This window comes from Myotis nattereri, assembly GCF_964212035.1.
Source record: "Myotis nattereri genome assembly, chromosome: 1".
Taxonomy (NCBI): Eukaryota; Metazoa; Chordata; class Mammalia; order Chiroptera; family Vespertilionidae; genus Myotis; species Myotis nattereri.
In genome coordinates this window covers 6,860,143-6,879,227 of record NC_138075.1, presented here as the reverse complement: position 1 = coordinate 6,879,227, position 19,085 = coordinate 6,860,143, and the positions used below count along the sequence as shown (strand labels likewise).

The window sequence follows — 19,085 nt, the reverse complement described above, 5'->3', positions numbered from 1 at the left end:
CCCACCTAGCAATGTGGCAGGAATGTCAGCACTTGACCAGACTAGAGGTGGGCTATAGTATGAACACAGGTGCCAGGAAGTGGGAGATTAGCATACAGGGTCTGCACCCAGACTCGCAAGTGAGAAGGTGCCCAAGGCTACCCCTCACGTCAGGTAAGATGACTCAATGCTAATCTTAATGTGAGGGAAGCAAGGTTATCTAAGGTTCATGGATGCCGGGATGAGAAAGAAGAAGTTGATTCTATAAAACAGACTGAACCATGACTTAACAGGGGGAAACATAAGAAAGGGTTGGGGAAGCTCACTGCTATTTTGTGCAGAACAGATCAAAGGTGGGAGAGAGAAACCCTAAGGGCACCAGCCTGGGACCCGGCGAGGCCCCTCCTTCCCCAGTCCTGAGCTCTGGGCCCTGGGCTGGCGGTCAGACCTCCTCCCCCCACCCCTCCCGGCCCCTCCCTGCCTGGGACTCAGTGTCACTGCACCTCCAGTGCCTGCTTGCTTGAATTTAGGTACACAGGGGACACTTGGCATTTGTGGAATCAAAGCGAGGAAAAGTGAACAAATGAATTTAAAGGGCCATGGCTGTTCAATGAGGTTGGCAAACCCTGGTAGACATTGTTAAGAGAGGAAACAACCTGCCAGGCTTGTGCATGGCATCCTGGGAGGGGAGGGGCGGGGCGGGCCACAGGGATGCTGGGGCAGGTGTCCCCCGAGGCTGCCGTGGGATGGGGACCCGCAGCCCTCTGAGAAGCAGGGAAGTGGCCAGCGGCCCGTGGCCTGAGAAGGCTCCACATGGAGAATGACAGCGTGGCCAGCACCAGGCTGGGAGAGAGACCTTGACGTCTGCCAGCCGCTCCTCCCGCTGCCAGTCCCACACGGACAGCACGTGGTCGTTGGAATCGTCCACAGCACACAGGTTGCTCCCTCCATTCTGAAAAAGAGAAGTATTCCCGGGAAGACTACATTTGAGGATAAACTGGTCGAGCATGATTAAAAATGAACGATAATTTTACTTTTAACATGGAGTCTGCCGCATGCAGGCTAAAGAATATTTGCCGATTGCCTTTGAGACCTGCTGACGTGGGCAGATACACAAGGAAAGCCGGTGAAGGGGGGCTGATGAGGGGACAGCAGCAGGAGAGGGGCTTCGAGGGGGCTCTCCCCAGCAGGTCCACTAAAAGCCTCCTCAGGGCTGCCGAGCCCTCCCCCGGCACAGCACGGACCTGGTGCTAACGGGGTTCCTGAAAGGCTGTGCCAGGAGGGAGAGCCCTGGGGTGAAGCGTGTGCTGTTGGATGTGGACACAGGCATGCGCCTTGGACATAGTCTCTGAACTGGGTGAAGACGTGGTTGACAGGGAGGGTCTGGGGGAGACCCTGGCGCCGTCCAGCCCTGTGACAGTGAACCAGCCTGTGAGGACAGCAGGGGCATGCTGGGGTCCCCTAGGGAGGGGCAGGTGACATTCAAGGCCAGAGCAGGCCAACGGCCTGCAGAACCGGAGGACAGCTGCAGCAGGACCTCCCCTCTGCTCGCCCCGCGGACGGAAGGCTGACTGGAGGAGGGTGGCCTCTGAAGGTGGGGACGGGAAGCGGGCAGGAGCCACCCCGGTGCAACTCTCTCCCTCTTTGGCCGAGAGCTGACCCCTCCCTGTGGAGAGAGTGTGCCACCAGCAGGGCTCAGACTTACAGATTTAGAGAACGCGATGCAGGTGACCGCTCGGTCAAAAAAGCCGGTCCCAATGACGTGCAGGGTGTTCAGTGTCACAGAGTCCCAGATGCGCACGTGTGGGGGCAATTGCTGTTGAGGAAAAAACGCTAAGCCACCAATTGTGAGCGTTCCGCAAATTTACCTTTACCTTGAAGCTACAAAATGACTTCCATTTTGTCAAGACAAAAGGTCTTCTTCTGCATTTGATAATTCTGTCTTTTAACATAAATGACAGATTCCCAATGTCTCCAGGGTCACAGCCTCTGTGCCATTTAACCTTAGGCGAGGTCTGTCAACTTTTAAATTTTGAATAGCCAATTCTTTAATCACACAGGAACTGATATTCTAATGTATACACCTGGATGAAACTGAATTTTAAAATTAAAAAATGATAAGGAGAATGGAATCTCATATAAGGATTAGTCTTACAAAGTTCATATTGTTATTAAGGTGTGTGTGTGTGTGTGTGTAAATTCATCAAGACGGTCACCACCAAATCATTTTAAGGGCTCCGTGGGCCCCATAAGAGCAAAACAGGCAATTAATTAAGCACAAATAAAATTTAGAATTGCTATGATTCAGTTCAATACCCTCTTAATTGTGTTTCACGGGGATTTATACTAATTTTTTTCTTCCTCAACAGAGAAAAGCAGCCCAGAACTATGAGCAGATTTGTCAAGAAAAGGCCCAGCAGTGCACAGCAGTGCACCTCGAGGACAGTGGGGTCAGGTGAATTAGGTTCTGGGGTGGACTGGTCTCTAAGCAGCTGGGCGACTGCAGACAGTCACGTGATCACCTTGGACTTCTCCACTTGTAACTTGTAATGGGAGGCTCAGATAGCCATCACATCTTCTCTGGCTGCAAAGTTCTGATTTCAATGCCAGAAACGGAAATACACGTTCAATTCACCAGAGGGAGGAACAAAAGCTTACTACTAATTTCAAAGAACTTCTAAGGTCATTTAACATTTAACAAAAACAGGCGACTCTGTTCCATGCATGTGTATTTACATAATAGTGGTCTGATTTATTGTTCCTGTTACTTCAAGTGTAGAATTTTAATGGAAAATAGAAAACAGTTAATATTTAATAGTTGATGTTATTGAAATATTTTCCAAAAAATGGTAACACTTGGGTTTGCTGGAAGGCAGTGTTGATAAAAATGGAAGTATTTCATGTGATGAGTATCAGATCATCTATGCTCCATAATGAGCTATCCTTAGGCGGGTGTCAAAAAGCTACAAGGAGCCCCAGCTGTTTGCTCAGTGGTAGGAGCACTGGCCCGAGGACTGAAGGGTCTCGGGTTCAATTCCGGTCAAGGGCATATACCTCAGTTGTAGGCTCAATCCCGGGCCCTGGTCAGGGCTCATGCAGGAGGCAACCAATTGCTGTTTCTCTCTCTGTGTCTCTCCCTCTCTAAAAAACAATTATCAATGAAAAAATATCCTTGGGTGAGGATTAACAACAATCACAACAAATAAAAGCTATAAGGAGTTTTGAATTAGACGTGACAATGACCACAGCCTGCAGTAAATGAGGAAAGGACAGCCAGTTCTGAATTATTCTCTGTTGAATTCCACTAGTTCCCCCTCCGATTACAGAACTTGTGCGAAAGCCCAGCGGTCTCTGTGGATCTCACACAGATGCAAACTCTAGGGCTGAGGTCCTGATTACAGGGATCAAGAGAATGTATCTGAAGTCACCGGAGAGGCAAAATGCCCACTTCAAATCATGTCATTATGATTTTAATTTTACGCATTAAATGTGTACTTGGTATTTTAATGTTTATCATGTATGTAAATATCTTAAGAATTAGTGAATTCTTAGGCAAGAATGATGTTATTTAAAAATTGGCTGAAATTAAGGTGAATTTAAAGGGTTTTTAAGATTACTGTAAAATTTTTAATTTGAAATAAAAAGTTCTAATGAGAGATTAAGAAGTGTTCAGGTGCTTTATATCTAAGCAGGCTTAGCAAAATGTTATGTTATACAAAGAGGAAGAGATAATGTAACTCACCTTCCCATCCTTGGAAGTGCCCGCGACTTGTCCTGTTGCTATTGTAATCTTATCCGGATGAACTGCTAGGCTATAAAAAAGATACTTATAAAATTCTTACTCTTTAAAGGTAAGCTTTATTTTTTCCTTGATCAAATATAATCTAGCTGACAATCTCAATATATAAGAGGCTAATATGCTAAGTGTCTGTCTGACCGGTAGTTATGACACACACTGACCACCAGGGGGCAGACACTCCACGAGGAATCAGACTCCCTCTTCTCTGGTTTTGGGGTGCGTCACCTGAGAACTGCCACTGCCAAATCACTGCAGCTCTCGCACTCCGGGACCCATCCGGGGATATCAGAGAGCCAGTTTTGGCCCTATCTCTGCAGGCCAGGCTGAGGGACCCCACCTGCTGGAGAAACCCTGCTCACTTTGCAAACGCCCTTTGAGCCACGGCACCACCCCAGGTGCAGCTGGCAGGGAGGGACCACGGGAGGTTGGCTCCAGAATGCTTCTGGCCCATCTTGCCCAGTCCCTCCCTGCCGGCCACCTTCTAATTAATTTCCCTTCAATGTGCATGAATCTGTGCACCAGATCACTAGTTTAAATATAAAAATATAGAATGCCTAATTTCTTACAGACTCACAGTAAATCATCTGAGTACTCCAATGACTTTAGACAATTAGTGCCTATTTCATTTCATCTTGATTCCTTCATCTCTAGAGAATTTTCAACTCAAGGAAAAAGCATTTTTTGTTGTTGTTGCTGGAAAATATCATTTCAATCTCAGAACTACTTAGTCAGCAAGCTTTTTAAAAAAGCCATGTTGAGTATATCAAATAGCAAAGACACCACTGTTTTCAACAGGACTTTTATAACAGATTAGGGACCTAGGGCAAATAGAAAAGCATAAATCCATCGCTTCATCCATCCATCTTTCCAAATGCATAAAACCCCACTAAAGGCTGTGAACAAATTATGGGAATAGCAGAGCCAGCCCAAAACACGAGGCAAAACATTTTACTTTTTATTAAAAAATAAAGACCCAAATTAGAAGCCGTTAGCATGAGATGTGTTAAGAAGGCCTTCTAATCAGGGGTCTATTAGAGCTACTGGTTCAGGTAAGGTGGTTGGTTAAGATTATGGGTTATAAAAACAGAAAGCTCCAAAGGTGTCTTAGAGGCCAGGGAGCTAGTGGGCAGCACAGAACACGAAATGCTTTCCTCAGGTCCCTTCTCTTTAGTGATGCCCCGACTGGAGCCCTTCCTGCTAACAGTGCTACCCAGGAGCAGCCGCCTCGGCTTGGGGGACTCACCACTTCACGTCGTCGTTGTGGCCGGCGTAATGCCTCTGGAGCTGCTCCTCCACGTTGTACAGCACGACCACGGACGCGATGAAGTACACCGTCTCGCCCGTCGGGAGCAGGTACAGGTTGTTCCGACAGTCCCGGCCCCTGTACCCGTAGCTTCGTGTATGTCAAGAGAAAACTTGTTTTCTTCTGAAGAGCTGACGAACATCAGCTTTGTCTAACAGGCAAACAATTCTACACGACTATTACCATCAATTACACAAAATGTTACATAGGGGGCCGAATACATCTCACTCCCTAAATAGAAAGGCAATGAAGTTGGAAATGGCCATTGATTTAATGTGAACACTTATTTTTAATAATATGAAGATTTGGTTTTATTTTAAGAATGTGTGTGTGTGTATTTTTTTTTTTAAATTGATTTCAGAATGGAAGGGAGAGGGAAAGAGAGATAGAAGCATCAATGATGAGAAAGAATCATTGATCAGCTGCCTCCTGCACACCACACACTGGGGATCGAGCCCACAACCCAGACATGTGCCCTGACCAGGAATCAAACCGTGACTTCCTGGTTCATAGGTCAACGCTCAACCACCTGCCACACCGGCCGGGCAAAAGTATTATTATATTTTGAAAGCTGAATTGTTTAAGCTTGATCAAAAGTGGTAACTTACTATTTTATTTACGAAAGGTAACTAGGTCAGACATTTGTGACGTCACCGGCAGACGAATTCTTTCTGACTCAGCCTATTAATCCTGGTTCTGGGGAGCGACAGCCGGGGCACATTTTTATGCTGAGCTGTTGGACTTTACATGGATGCCTGTCTTCTTTGCACCTCGTCTCCCTTTAAATTTGGCCAAGCTGGTGTTCTGAAAGGCTGACAACTGTGACATCCTGCCTCCAGAATTAAAGTCACCTGAAGCTGTAGACAGTCATTTCCCAAGAATGCTAGAATACTTGGCACCACATTTCCCCCCTCGTTCCCTCCTGCTGCCTTGCTTGTGTAGCGTTCATCTCCAGTTATCACACTGCTCAGATCTCCTGAACTGTCACCGGGGCCCACGGGTGTTCACTTTCCCTCTGCTCCTTAGAGGCGAGGCCTGACGCTGGGAACCAGAACCAGAAGGAGCCACAGGCCCAGCAGAGCCTGCACTCATCCACGTCTCCATGTCACTGTCGTCTTGGGACACAAACCTTCAATGGGGGCCTGAGATGGCCTTACTCTGTGGGTTAACGAGAGAGCAGGCCTGGTTCTGGAGTCATGGTTGGGAAATTAACCGAATCCTATTATAGTTCGAGTCTTTGGTAGCTTGTATGGAAAACAAAATACATCTCAAAATGTTAAGTGAGGCTATCAATCCCACTCCAAGAAAAAACTTTGAGCTTTGATAATTCCTATGTTTTATTTTGAAAAAAGTTAAGATGCTGATAATGGACTTTAACATACTACGGTTACTAAGCCAATTATGGGTTTGTTTCTTATTGTAATCTTGGAGCTCAATCTTTATAAAAGTACTTGTAAAGGTGCAAACCTCTCTCTCTCTCTCTCTCTCTCTCTCTCTCTCTCTCTCTCACACACACACACACACACACACACACACACACACAAATAAAAAGTAAAACACTTAGGTCTTTCCTCAAACCACTGCCTGCTGCTTAGGCTAATTACCACTGAGATTTTGGCATGAACATTTCCAAACCTTGAAAACTATTTTGCGAGCAAAACATGTGAACTTGGATGTGGAAAGGTAACCTGGCAAAAAAACCCACCACTTATTGGGAGCAAATTCCACTGTTTTATATTTTCTACAATATAGACAGGGAGTAGGCTGAGCAAATGCGTTTTTTCCAATAATGCTTTCCAGATCTGATTTAGCCAATTTAACAATGACTGACTTAAAGAACTCCAACTCCATGAGCCAAAATAGGTTGAAAACTAGGGGCAGGGAAATGCTTATGACATCTGAATTTGAAAAATAAAAAATATATTTTGGAGGGAGAAATTTAGGTACAGATGCTAATTCTAAAAACATTCCAAAGAACCCAATTCCATAACTTCAAATACAGTAGCAATTCTCGTAAGTCAAACTGCAACAGCTTCCGTTTAAACCTACTTCGTATAACCCGTGCTTAGGGCTTTGCATTAAACTGGAAATCAATCCATATCTGTTTGAGGGGGAGGAAGGGTTTTTGCTTTGTCTTAAAATCTGTATGGATTGGAAGGTGGCCTCTGCAGGCTTCCTATAAAGCACAATAAAGTAAAATAAAATAAAATAAAATAAAATAAAGTAAAATAAAATGTCAACATTTAATTCAGCCCTTCCCCAGGCTCTCAGCGTCTCCCCTTGGAAGCTCCTTCACTTTCCAAACCTCACCCCACGAAGGCTGGGCAGCAGCTTAACGCCAAGGACGGTAGTCATATGGCCGACTGGCATTTCCGTGGCTAGATGTGGGGGTGGGGGAGAGGTTTTTTATGGTTTTCAGGTGGTATCATAGCTATGCCACGTGGGGGTTCCATGCAGGACGTGGATTCTCGCTGACAGAAGCCCCTCAGCGAGGCCGTGTTAACCTCAGTCCGGCTCCGCAGCGGCCAAGTCCCTGCTGGGCTGGAGGGGGTGTGCGTCCTTCCTTCCGTGCTCCCATATTCATTAGAATCCTAACCTTTACCCACTGAGATGATTTCTGCTAAATTTGCTTTTCTAGGAGTTTTTAACTGACTACTAACTTTATTCTGTCAGAAAAATTAAAATACTGGCCAGAAACTAGTGATGCATTTTCCCACAACTGTCCAAAAGAATCGTTCAGCCATAGAACATTTTAACAGTCTCTCTTCAGGAAGACGATGTATATGTATTTGAGTGAGGACCACAAATACTGACCTCAGGAATGACAAGCTGGTGCCCTTCATCATCGCTAGCTCTGATGGAACGACTTTTCTAGTCTACGGGGTGCTGACTTATGGCCGATCCTGTTAAATTAATTTTAAATAAGAGAATGTTTTTGGTGTTTTTTAAAGAAGCTGAAGAGAAATTAAGTTTTAAGAGTTTCTACAGCTGAGCATCAAGCCCAAAGCATGCTCAGCGATGGCTCGTGCGAGCCCCGCGCGAGGGACGAGGATACACCCACTCCAGCTTGAGCCTCTTGGTTGGAAGGTCCACCTTGGCTTCCAAGTTGTAGGACTCCGCCTGGTCCCTGGGCATGTACATGGTGACCGGGCGGCCGCGGAGAAACATCTTCACGTAGCCCTCTTCTGCAAGGAGAACAGACGCGGTGAGACAGCTCGGCGCCAGGCACCTGGGAGCCACGGCCCTTCCTGGCCTCTCAGTGCAAAGGGAAATGGCTGCCCTTTCCTGTCGCTTCTAACGAATGTCTAATGTCACCTGGTCCTCTCTGACCTCCTAGTCACTTAAGTACATGAAGTATACAAGAAGCTGTAAAAAGCAGGCAAGAACTGGATCCCATTATTTTTTCATGAGGTTTCAGTCCTTACACATTTTATCATCAAGAGGGAAGAAAATGATACTCCTCCCATAACACAAGAAATCCACTGAAACTTTCTGAGCTCCATGTATATATAATTTCCACGTCGAAAGTCATAAGATATCCTCCAATGTTTAAATTGGTTGGTTACATGGGGATGTAAAAATGTGTCTCTACGTGTCTTTTATGTGGGACAATGCTGCCCCGTGTGAAGAACCTCAAAGCAGAAGTACATGCTAGGACGCATGCAAAAAGGGAAACGCTCAACGAAAAGCTAGAAATGGAAAACAAACGAGCAAAAGGCCCATCAGAGAGGGAAACTGGGAAAGAAAACTTTCTGGAGCAAACACTTTCATAAAAAAATAACTTTCAATGTTTTCATAAATTGTGGGGACAAAAGTAAAACCCAGGGATATATCGACATGGCATCGCCTGGACTTTGGGAAGGAAATAACTCGGGGTTTCCCGGTAGCGTTTTCAGGTCATGGTAAGACCAGAGGAGTTCTGGTGGGTGGTCCTGAAGAATGCGGTTCCCCGTCAGCGCTCGCTGCGCTCGGGTGCATCACTGCGGATCAAAGGACCAGCCGAGAGGCACTTAAATCGGGCAGCTGGGACCAGGGAGATCTGTGGTAACCCACAGAAACCATCCTCAGGAGGAGGTGGAGAGCAAGCAGGAAATCATTCCAGTACCGCCAGGTGCCACCGTCACACGTTAGTTTTGTCAGTCTTAGCCCCAAGGGTGTCAAACCACGCCGCATGCACTGCTGCCCAGCGGCCCGAGGCCAGCTCTGCTGTTGCCGTGTGCGTGCCCCAGGCCTGATGCATGCACGTGACACACTCTTCACTCCACACGTGCAGGGAGCTCTGCGGTCAGAGCAGCACGCGTTCATCCCGCACAGGGAGCCGCCGCGGGGCTGTGGATTCTGCTGGAAGGCTTCACTGGGCTCCGAACTCCCTAATGTGCTGAGACCCGGCACTGCAGGCTCTCCTATCGGTCCCCTAGGCCCGTGGTCGGCAAACTGCGGCTCAGCAAACCGCGGCTCGTGAGCCACATGTGGCTCTTTGGCCCCATGAGTGTGGCTCTTCCACAAAATACCGGCTCTGCCACAAAATACCGACTTCTGCGCATGGGCCACGAAGTTTCAATCGCACTGTACGTGCACACCCGCACGTGGTATTTTGTGGAAGGGCCACACTCAAGGGGCCAAAGAGCCGCATGTGGCTCGCGAGCCGCTGTTTGTCGACCACTGCCCTAGGCCATCTCACATTCTGCGGCTGAACCCATGAAGGCCCAACCTGGGCTTCACTGAGTCTCTACCCCAAATCCTCCACTTGTCTCTGACGTGCTGGATGCAAAGGTCTAACTCAGGGGTCCTCAAACTACGGCCCGCGGGCCACAAATATTGTATTTGTTCCTGTTTTGTTTTTTCACTTCAAAATAAGATATGTGCAGTGTGCATAGGAATTTGTTCATAGTTTTTTTTTAAACTATAGTCCGGCCCTCCAACAGTCTGAGTGACAGTGAACTGGCCCCGTTTAAAAAATTTGAGGACCCCTGGTCTAACTGCTCGGCCACCACCACCCACGTGGGTTCTCCTCTCTGGCCAGCTGCATTTCCGGGCCACCCCACACATCTGTCCTGCTCTGGACCCCTAACAGGCTCTTCTCCTGGCCTCAAACCTCTTCCCATCCTTTACCCCTCATCCAGATCTGCGCTCATGCGTGGCTGCCACTGGAGAGCCTAAAGCACCCAGCAGACTGACAGCCGTGAAGAGAGGGGCCGGCATGACAGAGCTGCACCTTAACTCGGAATGAGTCCACCCACTCTCCTGTGAGAGAGGAATCGGACTGCAGGCCAGGGGTCGAGAGAACACAGCGCCGCTTCTGCAGCGCACGCAGGGCCCGTGGCTGTGTTTAATCCGTGTCTGAATGCGATCAAGTATAACTACTTGCGTAGACTGTAGTAGGTGCTGCTTACGAAGGCCTTACGACCGAGGTTCACTTCCTGCGCAAATCTCAGCTGCTGTCTATGTCCTATGGACACACTGGCCTTGGCCTGGTTTTGTCCTGGGAACGCAGGTGGCCCACATCTAAAGCCCCGATGCGGCAAGGGGAAGCAACGCTTCTCAGGCGTGGCAGCACACAGCCAGTGCACCGGAGGCGGGGCAGGCCAGCAGGGGTGCAGGGCCATCGCACACAGTGGGCGCCGGGCCTTGTCCTATAGCTCTCTTAAGGCTTATACAGATTTTTGGGAAAGTTCCTGTAATCAGCCCATAATCGACCAAGACCCGAATGGCAGCTACTTAGTCAAATGCTCAGGGGCTCAACTTCCAGCCAAGGGTGTGCGTCGCAGAAACGCTCTCACACGGGGAGAGGGTGTGTCTGACGTATGAACAGCGTTTCTGGAGCCTGGGCCACAGCTTCGCTCAGAGAGCTATGAGGGCGCAGACAGGCGGCCTACCTTGGCAGTGCGTCACCCGGCGCTTCCCTTGCGATTTCGGAGACAGAGACAGAAGGGCTAGATAAAGAGACGCGGAGAACTGCAGGGGGGCTGCCTGCCTGGGCGAGCGCTCGCTGGCTCTCGGTGGGAGAGGCTACCCTCCCCCGCCCCCGGCAGAAAATCCCGGACACATTTCAGGGGTTCCGACAGGGAAGCCTAGCTCTGCAGGCTTGCGGCCATGACACTGTCAGTGAGCAATCTCACGCTCCCTGAAAACGCAATGAATACGACAGCACTTGCTGACACATCGGAACTCTGTGACTTCTATGCTTCGATTCCAAATTGGAAAACACTGGGAAGACGAAAATTAAGTGAGTGGATTTACCCAGTTACTCACGTGTCAATTTCTCTGCATTTTAAATGCACGTTTAAATAAGGTTAATACCCTATAGATAGCGTGTACCTTATTATGAAATGTGTTTAAAAAAGCTCTACGGAAAGGTCCAAACGAACTATTCGTTTGCAAGTTAGGAAACCACAGGCAGGACAGGAAGAAAAGCTCCTGCAGACAAGTGACAACTCGGTGCGTGGGAGACGCTCCTTGTCAGGAAAGGCAAACGCTGATGCCGGGAACCCCCTGAGCGGGAAGAGAGGCGGCAGGTCTGAGGACCCGAGTGCCCTGCGCTGCCCGCTGGCATCTTCCTTCTCCTGGTGGACATATTGGAAACCAGCTCTTAAAGGGGCCAGTAAAGGTTCAGTCTGTGTGATCTGAGCGGTGGGCCCCTGGGACCGGCCGACATCAGCCTCGCCACGCAGACACCCAAGTTCTGGTGTCGACAGCGGCCGAGGCCCAGCTGCCTCTGAGCTGTGCCCGGGCTCTGAGGGGAGTGAGGGCACCGGCAAAGGTGCAGACTTACCCGCGCTGAAGACGGGCTCCTTGGGTTTGCTGTGGAGAAAAGAAAACCAGATTTTAGAGGGAGGCTGACCCCATGCATGCGAGACCCCCACAGTGGTCAGCTGGCTTGTCACATGCGTGCTGCGTGAGGGGCACGTTAACGAGGAAAACAGAACCACGTATCTAAAAAGGAGCAAGTGTGAGCAAAAACTTCCAAAACTGGGGCCGGAGGCTTCGATCCCGCCTCCTCCCCAAGCGGTGCTCCTCGCGAGCGGGTGAGGTTGGAGAGGAAACCTCTGGTTCATTGAGGTGGGCATGGCCCAGCCTAAGGGTATAGAAGGTTTTTTTCCTTCCTGTGCCCTTTGGAATGGTCTCTTAAAAGAACTTATTTAAAACGAGCGGGTTCCTGGGAGAGGGGCTTGGTGAGGTGGTGAGGAGTTTCAGAGCCCGACTCCGCAGGGAGGCCACGGGGAGGGAGACAGGGCGGGAGGGAGACAGGAGGGAAGAATAGTGAGGCTTGGGGGGGCGTGTCATCGGAGGTATGGGGACCCCACTGTAAACTTGGCCAGGCTGAGGCCGCCCCATGACTGCACCTGGGAAAGCAATCCCCCAAAGCCTTCAAGGTCGAGCCACAGAGGGACGGAGGTCACCCTGGGCAAGCTCCCGACAGGACGAGCCCCCACGAGGAGTCTGGGTGCCGGGGAGACAGCCCCCCTGTGGGGCAGCCCCGCCAGTGCGGAAAGGGAGCTCAGGCGGGGCAAGAAGTGCACCGTTCAGACCAGAGCCCGTACGTGAACCAGGTCAGCGAGGCTCCGACATCCAAGCAGCTTCCCCGGCCAGCAGCCTCCTGATCGCGTCCCACTTTGGGGTACAGAACGAGACACCGTAAAGGGAGCCCCGCCTAAGGGAGCCTGGAGGGGTGTGAGCCTGCGGAGGAATATGAACTCACTGATTTCGTGTGTGTGCGTATTTAAGAAAATGTCCCTGAGCAGGTATCACCCTAATATGACTTTTCTCCTTAATTTTAAACGTGAAACACCAGCCGCAGAATTGCCCTCGCCCCGCGATGTGATACATAATGTCCTGGGTTCCCGGGGCACTGCATGCCGTCGCGGGGCCTGCGGATGCTGCAGACTGTCTGCACTGCTCATGTGCTCTCAGGGCCTGTTACAGGGTCAGCTTCCTGACCTCTGACCTCTGGTGACTGAAACTCCTCACTGCACCGCACACCCATGAGGAAAAGCCTCGCCTGACCTTGGCCTAAAGGCCCCGAACAACCTACTGCCCTTTACACTCTGCCCAACGTCACTGAGTCCAGCCACGCTGCCGGCGCCGCCCTCACAGGTGCCAGGAGCCCCACCCTGGCAGCCAGTGCGTGGCCAGCCCCAGGCCGAGTGGGGTCTGCGCCGCTCCACCTGCAGGCCCCTCAGGCCCTGCCCCCGAGCCTCCCAGTCCATCACCCTTATTCTCCTCTGAAGCCCTGTTAGCCAAGGCACCCGGTTTGCTCTTCCCGCCAGGAGGTATCTGCAGGAGGTGGGGTCTCAGTGCTGCTCCTGCTGCGCTCAGGCCAGGAAGTCAGTGACCTCTGGAGTCGCAGGGACTTCTCTCCGCTGTCCCTCCTCAGACTCCAGCAGCCTGTGGGGCTGTGCCCGGGTCGGGGCGAGGAGACAGTGCTGCCTGGTGCCTGGGGTGAGGCCCTCTGTGGGCCTGACTCCACTCTGCCTGCACCCCGGGGGCCCTCTCTGGGTCTCCCATCCCTCCCCCATGGATGGGCTGGCTCCTGTGCCAGCCACAGTGTGGACTTCTCCGGGCTCTCTGCTCTGCCCTCGGACAGCAGCCCCCCGAGGTCTGTGGGAGGGGGTGTGGTGTGAGGGGCCCCTGAGCCCAGGGCTCCAGGAGTCTAACCGCCCTGCAGTCCAGGTCCTCCAGGCCGCACTCAGCTTTCCAGACCCCGAGCCGCCAGCTCCTCCTCCTCCCAGCACCGAGGCTCCCTCTGCCTGCAGCTCCGCCGGACACAGGCAGCCTTTCTGTGATCCTGGTCGGGTTAAAATAGCTCCATTTCAGCGGCCACCCGGCGTGTCCCCTTGTTGCGGGGAAGCGACACTTGTGATTTCTAAGCGGAAGCACCAGCCCCCACCCCACACTGTGTATGTTATTAGATTCGCAGGGTAAGGACACAGGCGGAGGGGAAGACAGATCACAGGCACCCCCCACAGAGGCACGAGGGCAGGGGCGCAGGCAGGGATCCGAAGACGGGAGTTGTTCTGTCCAGCACGACTTTGGTCACAGAAATAGAAAAACTCGAGAGCTATGAACACAGAAATAAGCCGCCCAGCGCCTTTCCTGGGGAACACGACAGCAACCATGGCCTGTGTTCCTCTCAGAAAGGAAATCGCAGGGGACCTGAGTGTGGCACCGGGCGGCCATAGGCTTCCGATGTCGAGGCAGCGCAGGAGGACGAGTCTCCGCAAAGGGTTAGGAAGGGCGGCCTGCGCGTGACACCTGGCCGTCACCAGGAGAGGCACCAGGCAGCGCTGCGGTGTTCACGCTCCTTACGTCTTGCCCTAAACTCGGCATCACTCTTTGGCCTGTTGTATTTAGAAAGCAGACTGTCGCTATGTTGCATTATTTTAGAAATTTACATTTTTATAGAAAAAAAAATGCTGTGTTGACTTTAGAATCATTATCCCTGCCAACGCCCAATTGTCCTGAGAGGCAAGAAGGGTGCCTGGGAACGTAATTCCACGCGTGTGTGCACGTCTCGCTAACACAGACCTAGAACACGGCCATGAATAGAAGGGCAGGCCCACGGAAGGTGCGAGGATGCCAATGACCCAACATGAAGGACACTGTGGCCTATCATCAAAATGCGTGGACACGAGTCCTTCCAGAGCTCGCGGGCAGGGGGGCTGGGAGTGGGCGTCAAGCCAGCACCACGTGAGACCTGCTGGCTGTGAGTTCACCGGAGATCGCCTTGCAGGTGTCATGCAATGTCCCTGATTACCATTCCTTAGTGGCGGCTCACTGGGAAGATGAAGTGGGTGACGACACTCTCTCGGGTGGGGGAATAGGCCCCGGGACCTGATGAGACCTCGTCCATCCCTGTCTGAGCATGGAGTCGACACAGGTGTCACCACCCTCCGGAGAGGCCCAGGAGAGAGCTAAGCCCAGAGGGGAGGAGGGAGGTGCCCATTGGCAAGCAACCCCTCACTCTCTCAGCTACCTCAACACTAGGCTGCGGCCAGTATCTGCAAAATGAACAGTGTTTCAATCTGAGCGGTTTTACTGCCGTGTTCTGTCAGAAAGGAGTGGCTGGAGGAGCCTGGCTTACACTCCCTCGAGCTGGGGGCGTTCAGAAGACTCTCCCAAGGCCTCTTACAAGCAGGACCTTGTAGGAACCCACCCATTCTCTTCACTATCAGAGAAGTGTAAACAAGGAGCCTGGAATGCTGTTGAACCTTGAGCCCTGGCAAGGGCCAGAGCTATGCACGGATTGTTTAGTCCAGACAATGGTGGCTCAAGCAATTTCCTGACCAAATAGTCTCAGAGTAAATCTTTCTAATATTTACTGACCTTTAAGATAGTCTGTCTGTTACCACAATTACCTGCCTAAGGGCTAGATGTGTATCCAAAATTGAATAGAAGGTTGGCAAGGCCTGGGCACCGGTGGAAGTCCTTCCCCTTGTGTTAGGCTTCCCGCCTGGCCCCCAATATTTCCAAATTATTATCTCTTGTCTTGTCTCTGTCATTTGCACACGGCCCTTCTCCAGATCCCGAACCCTGAACCATGCAGGACGTGGTTCACACAGGACCTGGGGGCTCACAGTGGGTACGGGGAGCCTGGAGCCTTCACCAGACCCGTGGCTGGGTCTGGAGGCAGGATTTGAAAACCAGGAAGTTGGACCAAGGTTTGCACTCCCACAAAGCAGCTACAACTCAGTCATATTATTACCAATCCCGGGAAATACTCTGCATTGCAGCCTTGGGGTGCAGGGGCTCAGTGTGGCTGGCTTTCTTTGCATCTGGTAAAACTCACACCTGCCACCTGCAGCCTGGGTGTTTATAAGGAGAGAGACCAGCAGGGACCATATCCAGATTCAATCCACCGAGTGTTCACTGCCTCCTCCTCTGAGTTGGGTCATACCTGCTCCCTAATTTACCCCAAGTTTCTGAAAGGGGCTCGGGCTGCGCTGCAGGTCAACACGCAGGTGACTTGTGCAGCAGGGAGTCCTGGGCAGCCAGGGCTAAGCAGCACTGACAGGGCCAAATGCTGTTTGAGCAGAGATACTGGCTTTTGAAAATGACTGGTAAGGCTGGACCAAGGAGGAGGCCTCTGCAGAGTCAAACATCTTATTTCCCTGTGACTTATCGCCTGTAAAAACTTCCTCATCGCGCATTCCATGACTCCTTCTCCAAAGAGTTAACTCAATGAAATAAAATTCCTGCTGGAAGTCAAAATACTATCCTATGCAAACGAAGATTCTTTATAGAAATAGCCCCAAGCAGCTAGAAATAGGATCATTTAGGAACCCATCTATTAAAAAGGTTTAGAAGTCACAGAAGACCTTATTGGGGACAAAAACGGCTGCTTCATAGACATTTCCCACCACGACTCCCAGCGCGCCATGTGGGTGGAGCACGGATGGCGAAGTCAGCTGACTTGTGCTCCAGTCGGGCAAGTCGCTTCCCTCCAAGGGCCAGGCCTTGGTTTCCTTCGTCTACAAAACGGATGAGACCACCGAGGGGCATTGTCAGAATCAATGAGTCATGTACAAAGTGCCCGGTGCATGGTGACCAGTTACTATCACTTCCCTCTTCCTCCTGACTTCACTGACACGAGTATATATTTCTGGGCTGTTCACCTAACAGCCTCAAAACTAAAACAATGTAAGAATATTAGAATTTATTACTTTAACATTTATTAAAGGATAAATGACCCCTGGGGCCCGAAGAATGAAACAATCTCTTCAGTTAAAAAAAAAAAAAGCCAAACTTTTATCACCTAATTTCTAGTGCAAAATGTTTCAGAATCTAAAATGTGTTAAAAGCATCTGCCCATAGGTGGCGCTATTTACACACTTCTTAAATGGTTTTAAACAGATACTATCCTTTCATTCATCAGCGGATGTTTACTGAGCAGCTACTGTGAGCCAGGCACTGTGCAAAGTGGTAGAGATGCAAGAATAGTAAGTGACACAGCTTCTGCCTCCCAGAGCCCTGGAGGGCAAGGGTGTGGGTGTGGAGAGTGGGGAAAGAGTTCCAGCTCCGGACAGTGAACGGGCTGCTCCAAAGCCACCTGACCGGCACCTGACTCGGCCCCGAGAGCCAGGGCAGCTTCCCAGAGAAAGGGGCACCCTGCCAGGACTGGAAGGACAAGCCGGAGCTCCTCCACACTTACCCGATACCCTCTCCCGGCGAATTCCCAGACACATATACAGGGTGTCCCCCAAAATGCATGCACACACTTTAACAGCTGGTCTGTTAAATGAAGATGAGATGTATTTTAACAGACACTGCCTTATAATTACTCAAAGTGTGTGTATACATATTTGGGGGGCACCCTGTACATATATGTCACTCAGGAGAAAGTGCTAGAAAGTTTAATTCATTAAGCTATGCATTTGTGTGTGTGTGTTTATGGTATCTGTGTTTTATAATAAAGATTTTTCTAAATACGCTATCTTCTTTGCATTTCTTTAATTAAGACTTGGGTTTGACCATCTTTTCATTAGTTGGTATTTGTATGTCTCAGAGAGAACCTGTCCAAACCCTTCACCCATTTTTCTACTGAGTTGCTGTCCTTTTTCTCACTGTTTTTGTGGTTGTTTTTTTTTGTGTTGAGTCCTTTGGAAATGAGGGAAACTAGCCCTTTTCACTTGCATGTGTCACTAATGTCTGTTGAGAGAATGAACTTTGTGTGCAAATCCTTTCATTTACCACCAAGACTTGCACTGTGTTCTGCGCATAGTAGGTGCTCAGTAAGTTAGGCAGGGCTGTGGAACTGAATGAGTAAGGTGACAGAAATGTCCAGAACTTCTGATTCCTCCCTTTCCCAGTGGGGGTGGAGGGGTGAGGGCCGAAACAGGAGTTGGAAGATTTCAAAATGTCCCAATGAGGAGAGGGGCCTCAAGACTGGGGAGTGGAGCTAGCAAAGGTGTGCACACAGCAGCACCCGCACTTTGGGAGAGAAAAGGAGTAACTGCAGCTACCATTTACCGAGGGCCAATGGTAGCAAGCTCCATGCTAAGGATTCCACATACAGGACTTATTTAATCCTCACGACAGGCCTGGGAGGTAAGTGCTGATTTTACTGGCTCTGAGGAAAAAAAGCCCAGAGACATTGAGTATTCTGTCCACAGTCACACAGAAAGTGGCAGGGCTGGGAGTAACACTGGCTTACGGCTGTATCGCCTGTCAGTTTAACCTGTTTTGTTATATTGATTGGGGTGAAAAGATACACTCAACAAATGTTTACTGAGGCCCTACTATGTGCCAGGCAGTGCTCTAGAGGGTGGGGCTGGTCAAACTGGATTAGAAAAACCTTGCTGGTAACTGAGCGTGAAACTAAAGTGCATTTGCCTAGAAAAATGATGATCCTCATCTAAAATAAAGCTGGAAGAGTATATTTACTGACACAAAGACCTGGTCACAGAGCAAATGAAAAAGAGGGCTACCAAACATATGCTGAAGAATATAATTTTTGTCAAAATTATATGCTACACCCCAGAAACAAAACCAGATGGAAATGTAATAAAATGTTAAGCCATGAGTTCTCTGAGTGGGTGAGATTATAGGTAATTTCCATTTCCTCTTTTTTTTAACATCTGGGTTTCATAAAACACATGTTACTTATGAAATAAATAAGTTTCCTCAAAAACAAACAAACAACCCCCCCCCCCCACACACACACACGAAAACCACACACCAAAAAACAAAATAACCGAAAACAAACAAAAAACCTTGCCGGGGAAAAGTGAGAGCTGGTGTTGAGAGGCGTGGATCTCAGGGCACAGGGCGGACGAGGAGTCAGGAGGTGGCTGGAGGCCCTGGGGGAGGGTTAGGAGCGAGGCTGCACCATCAGCGATGCTAAGACACAAATCTCAGGGCCTCCATGTGTCACTCAGGGATGGAGCTCAGAGTGTGCAGCCTAGTGGTCTGGACCTTACAGGCTGGATAACACGGCCGGTACAGGTGCACGGGTTGTGCAAGGCAAAAGGGCATAGAGGGGACCACTTCCACACGTAGATATCTTTA

The 19,085-nt window shown here is 50.1% G+C and overlaps 1 protein-coding gene across 1 annotated transcript in view; it reads right to left on the bottom strand.

Moving 5' to 3' along the window:
* The window catches only part of EML1 (EMAP like 1), a 108,700-nt gene that overhangs the window by 19,299 nt on the left and 70,316 nt on the right, over positions 1-19,085 (bottom strand). Inside the window, exons 5-10 of the mRNA XM_081095191.1 lie at positions 11,854-11,882; positions 8,137-8,266; positions 5,022-5,171; positions 3,722-3,791; positions 1,685-1,795; positions 836-931 (exon numbers count right to left, since the gene is read on the bottom strand). Of these exons, the coding sequence (XP_080951317.1) occupies positions 836-931; positions 1,685-1,795; positions 3,722-3,791; positions 5,022-5,171; positions 8,137-8,266; positions 11,854-11,882 (586 nt within the window). The remainder of the gene's footprint in view (positions 1-835; positions 932-1,684; positions 1,796-3,721; positions 3,792-5,021; positions 5,172-8,136; positions 8,267-11,853; positions 11,883-19,085) is intronic.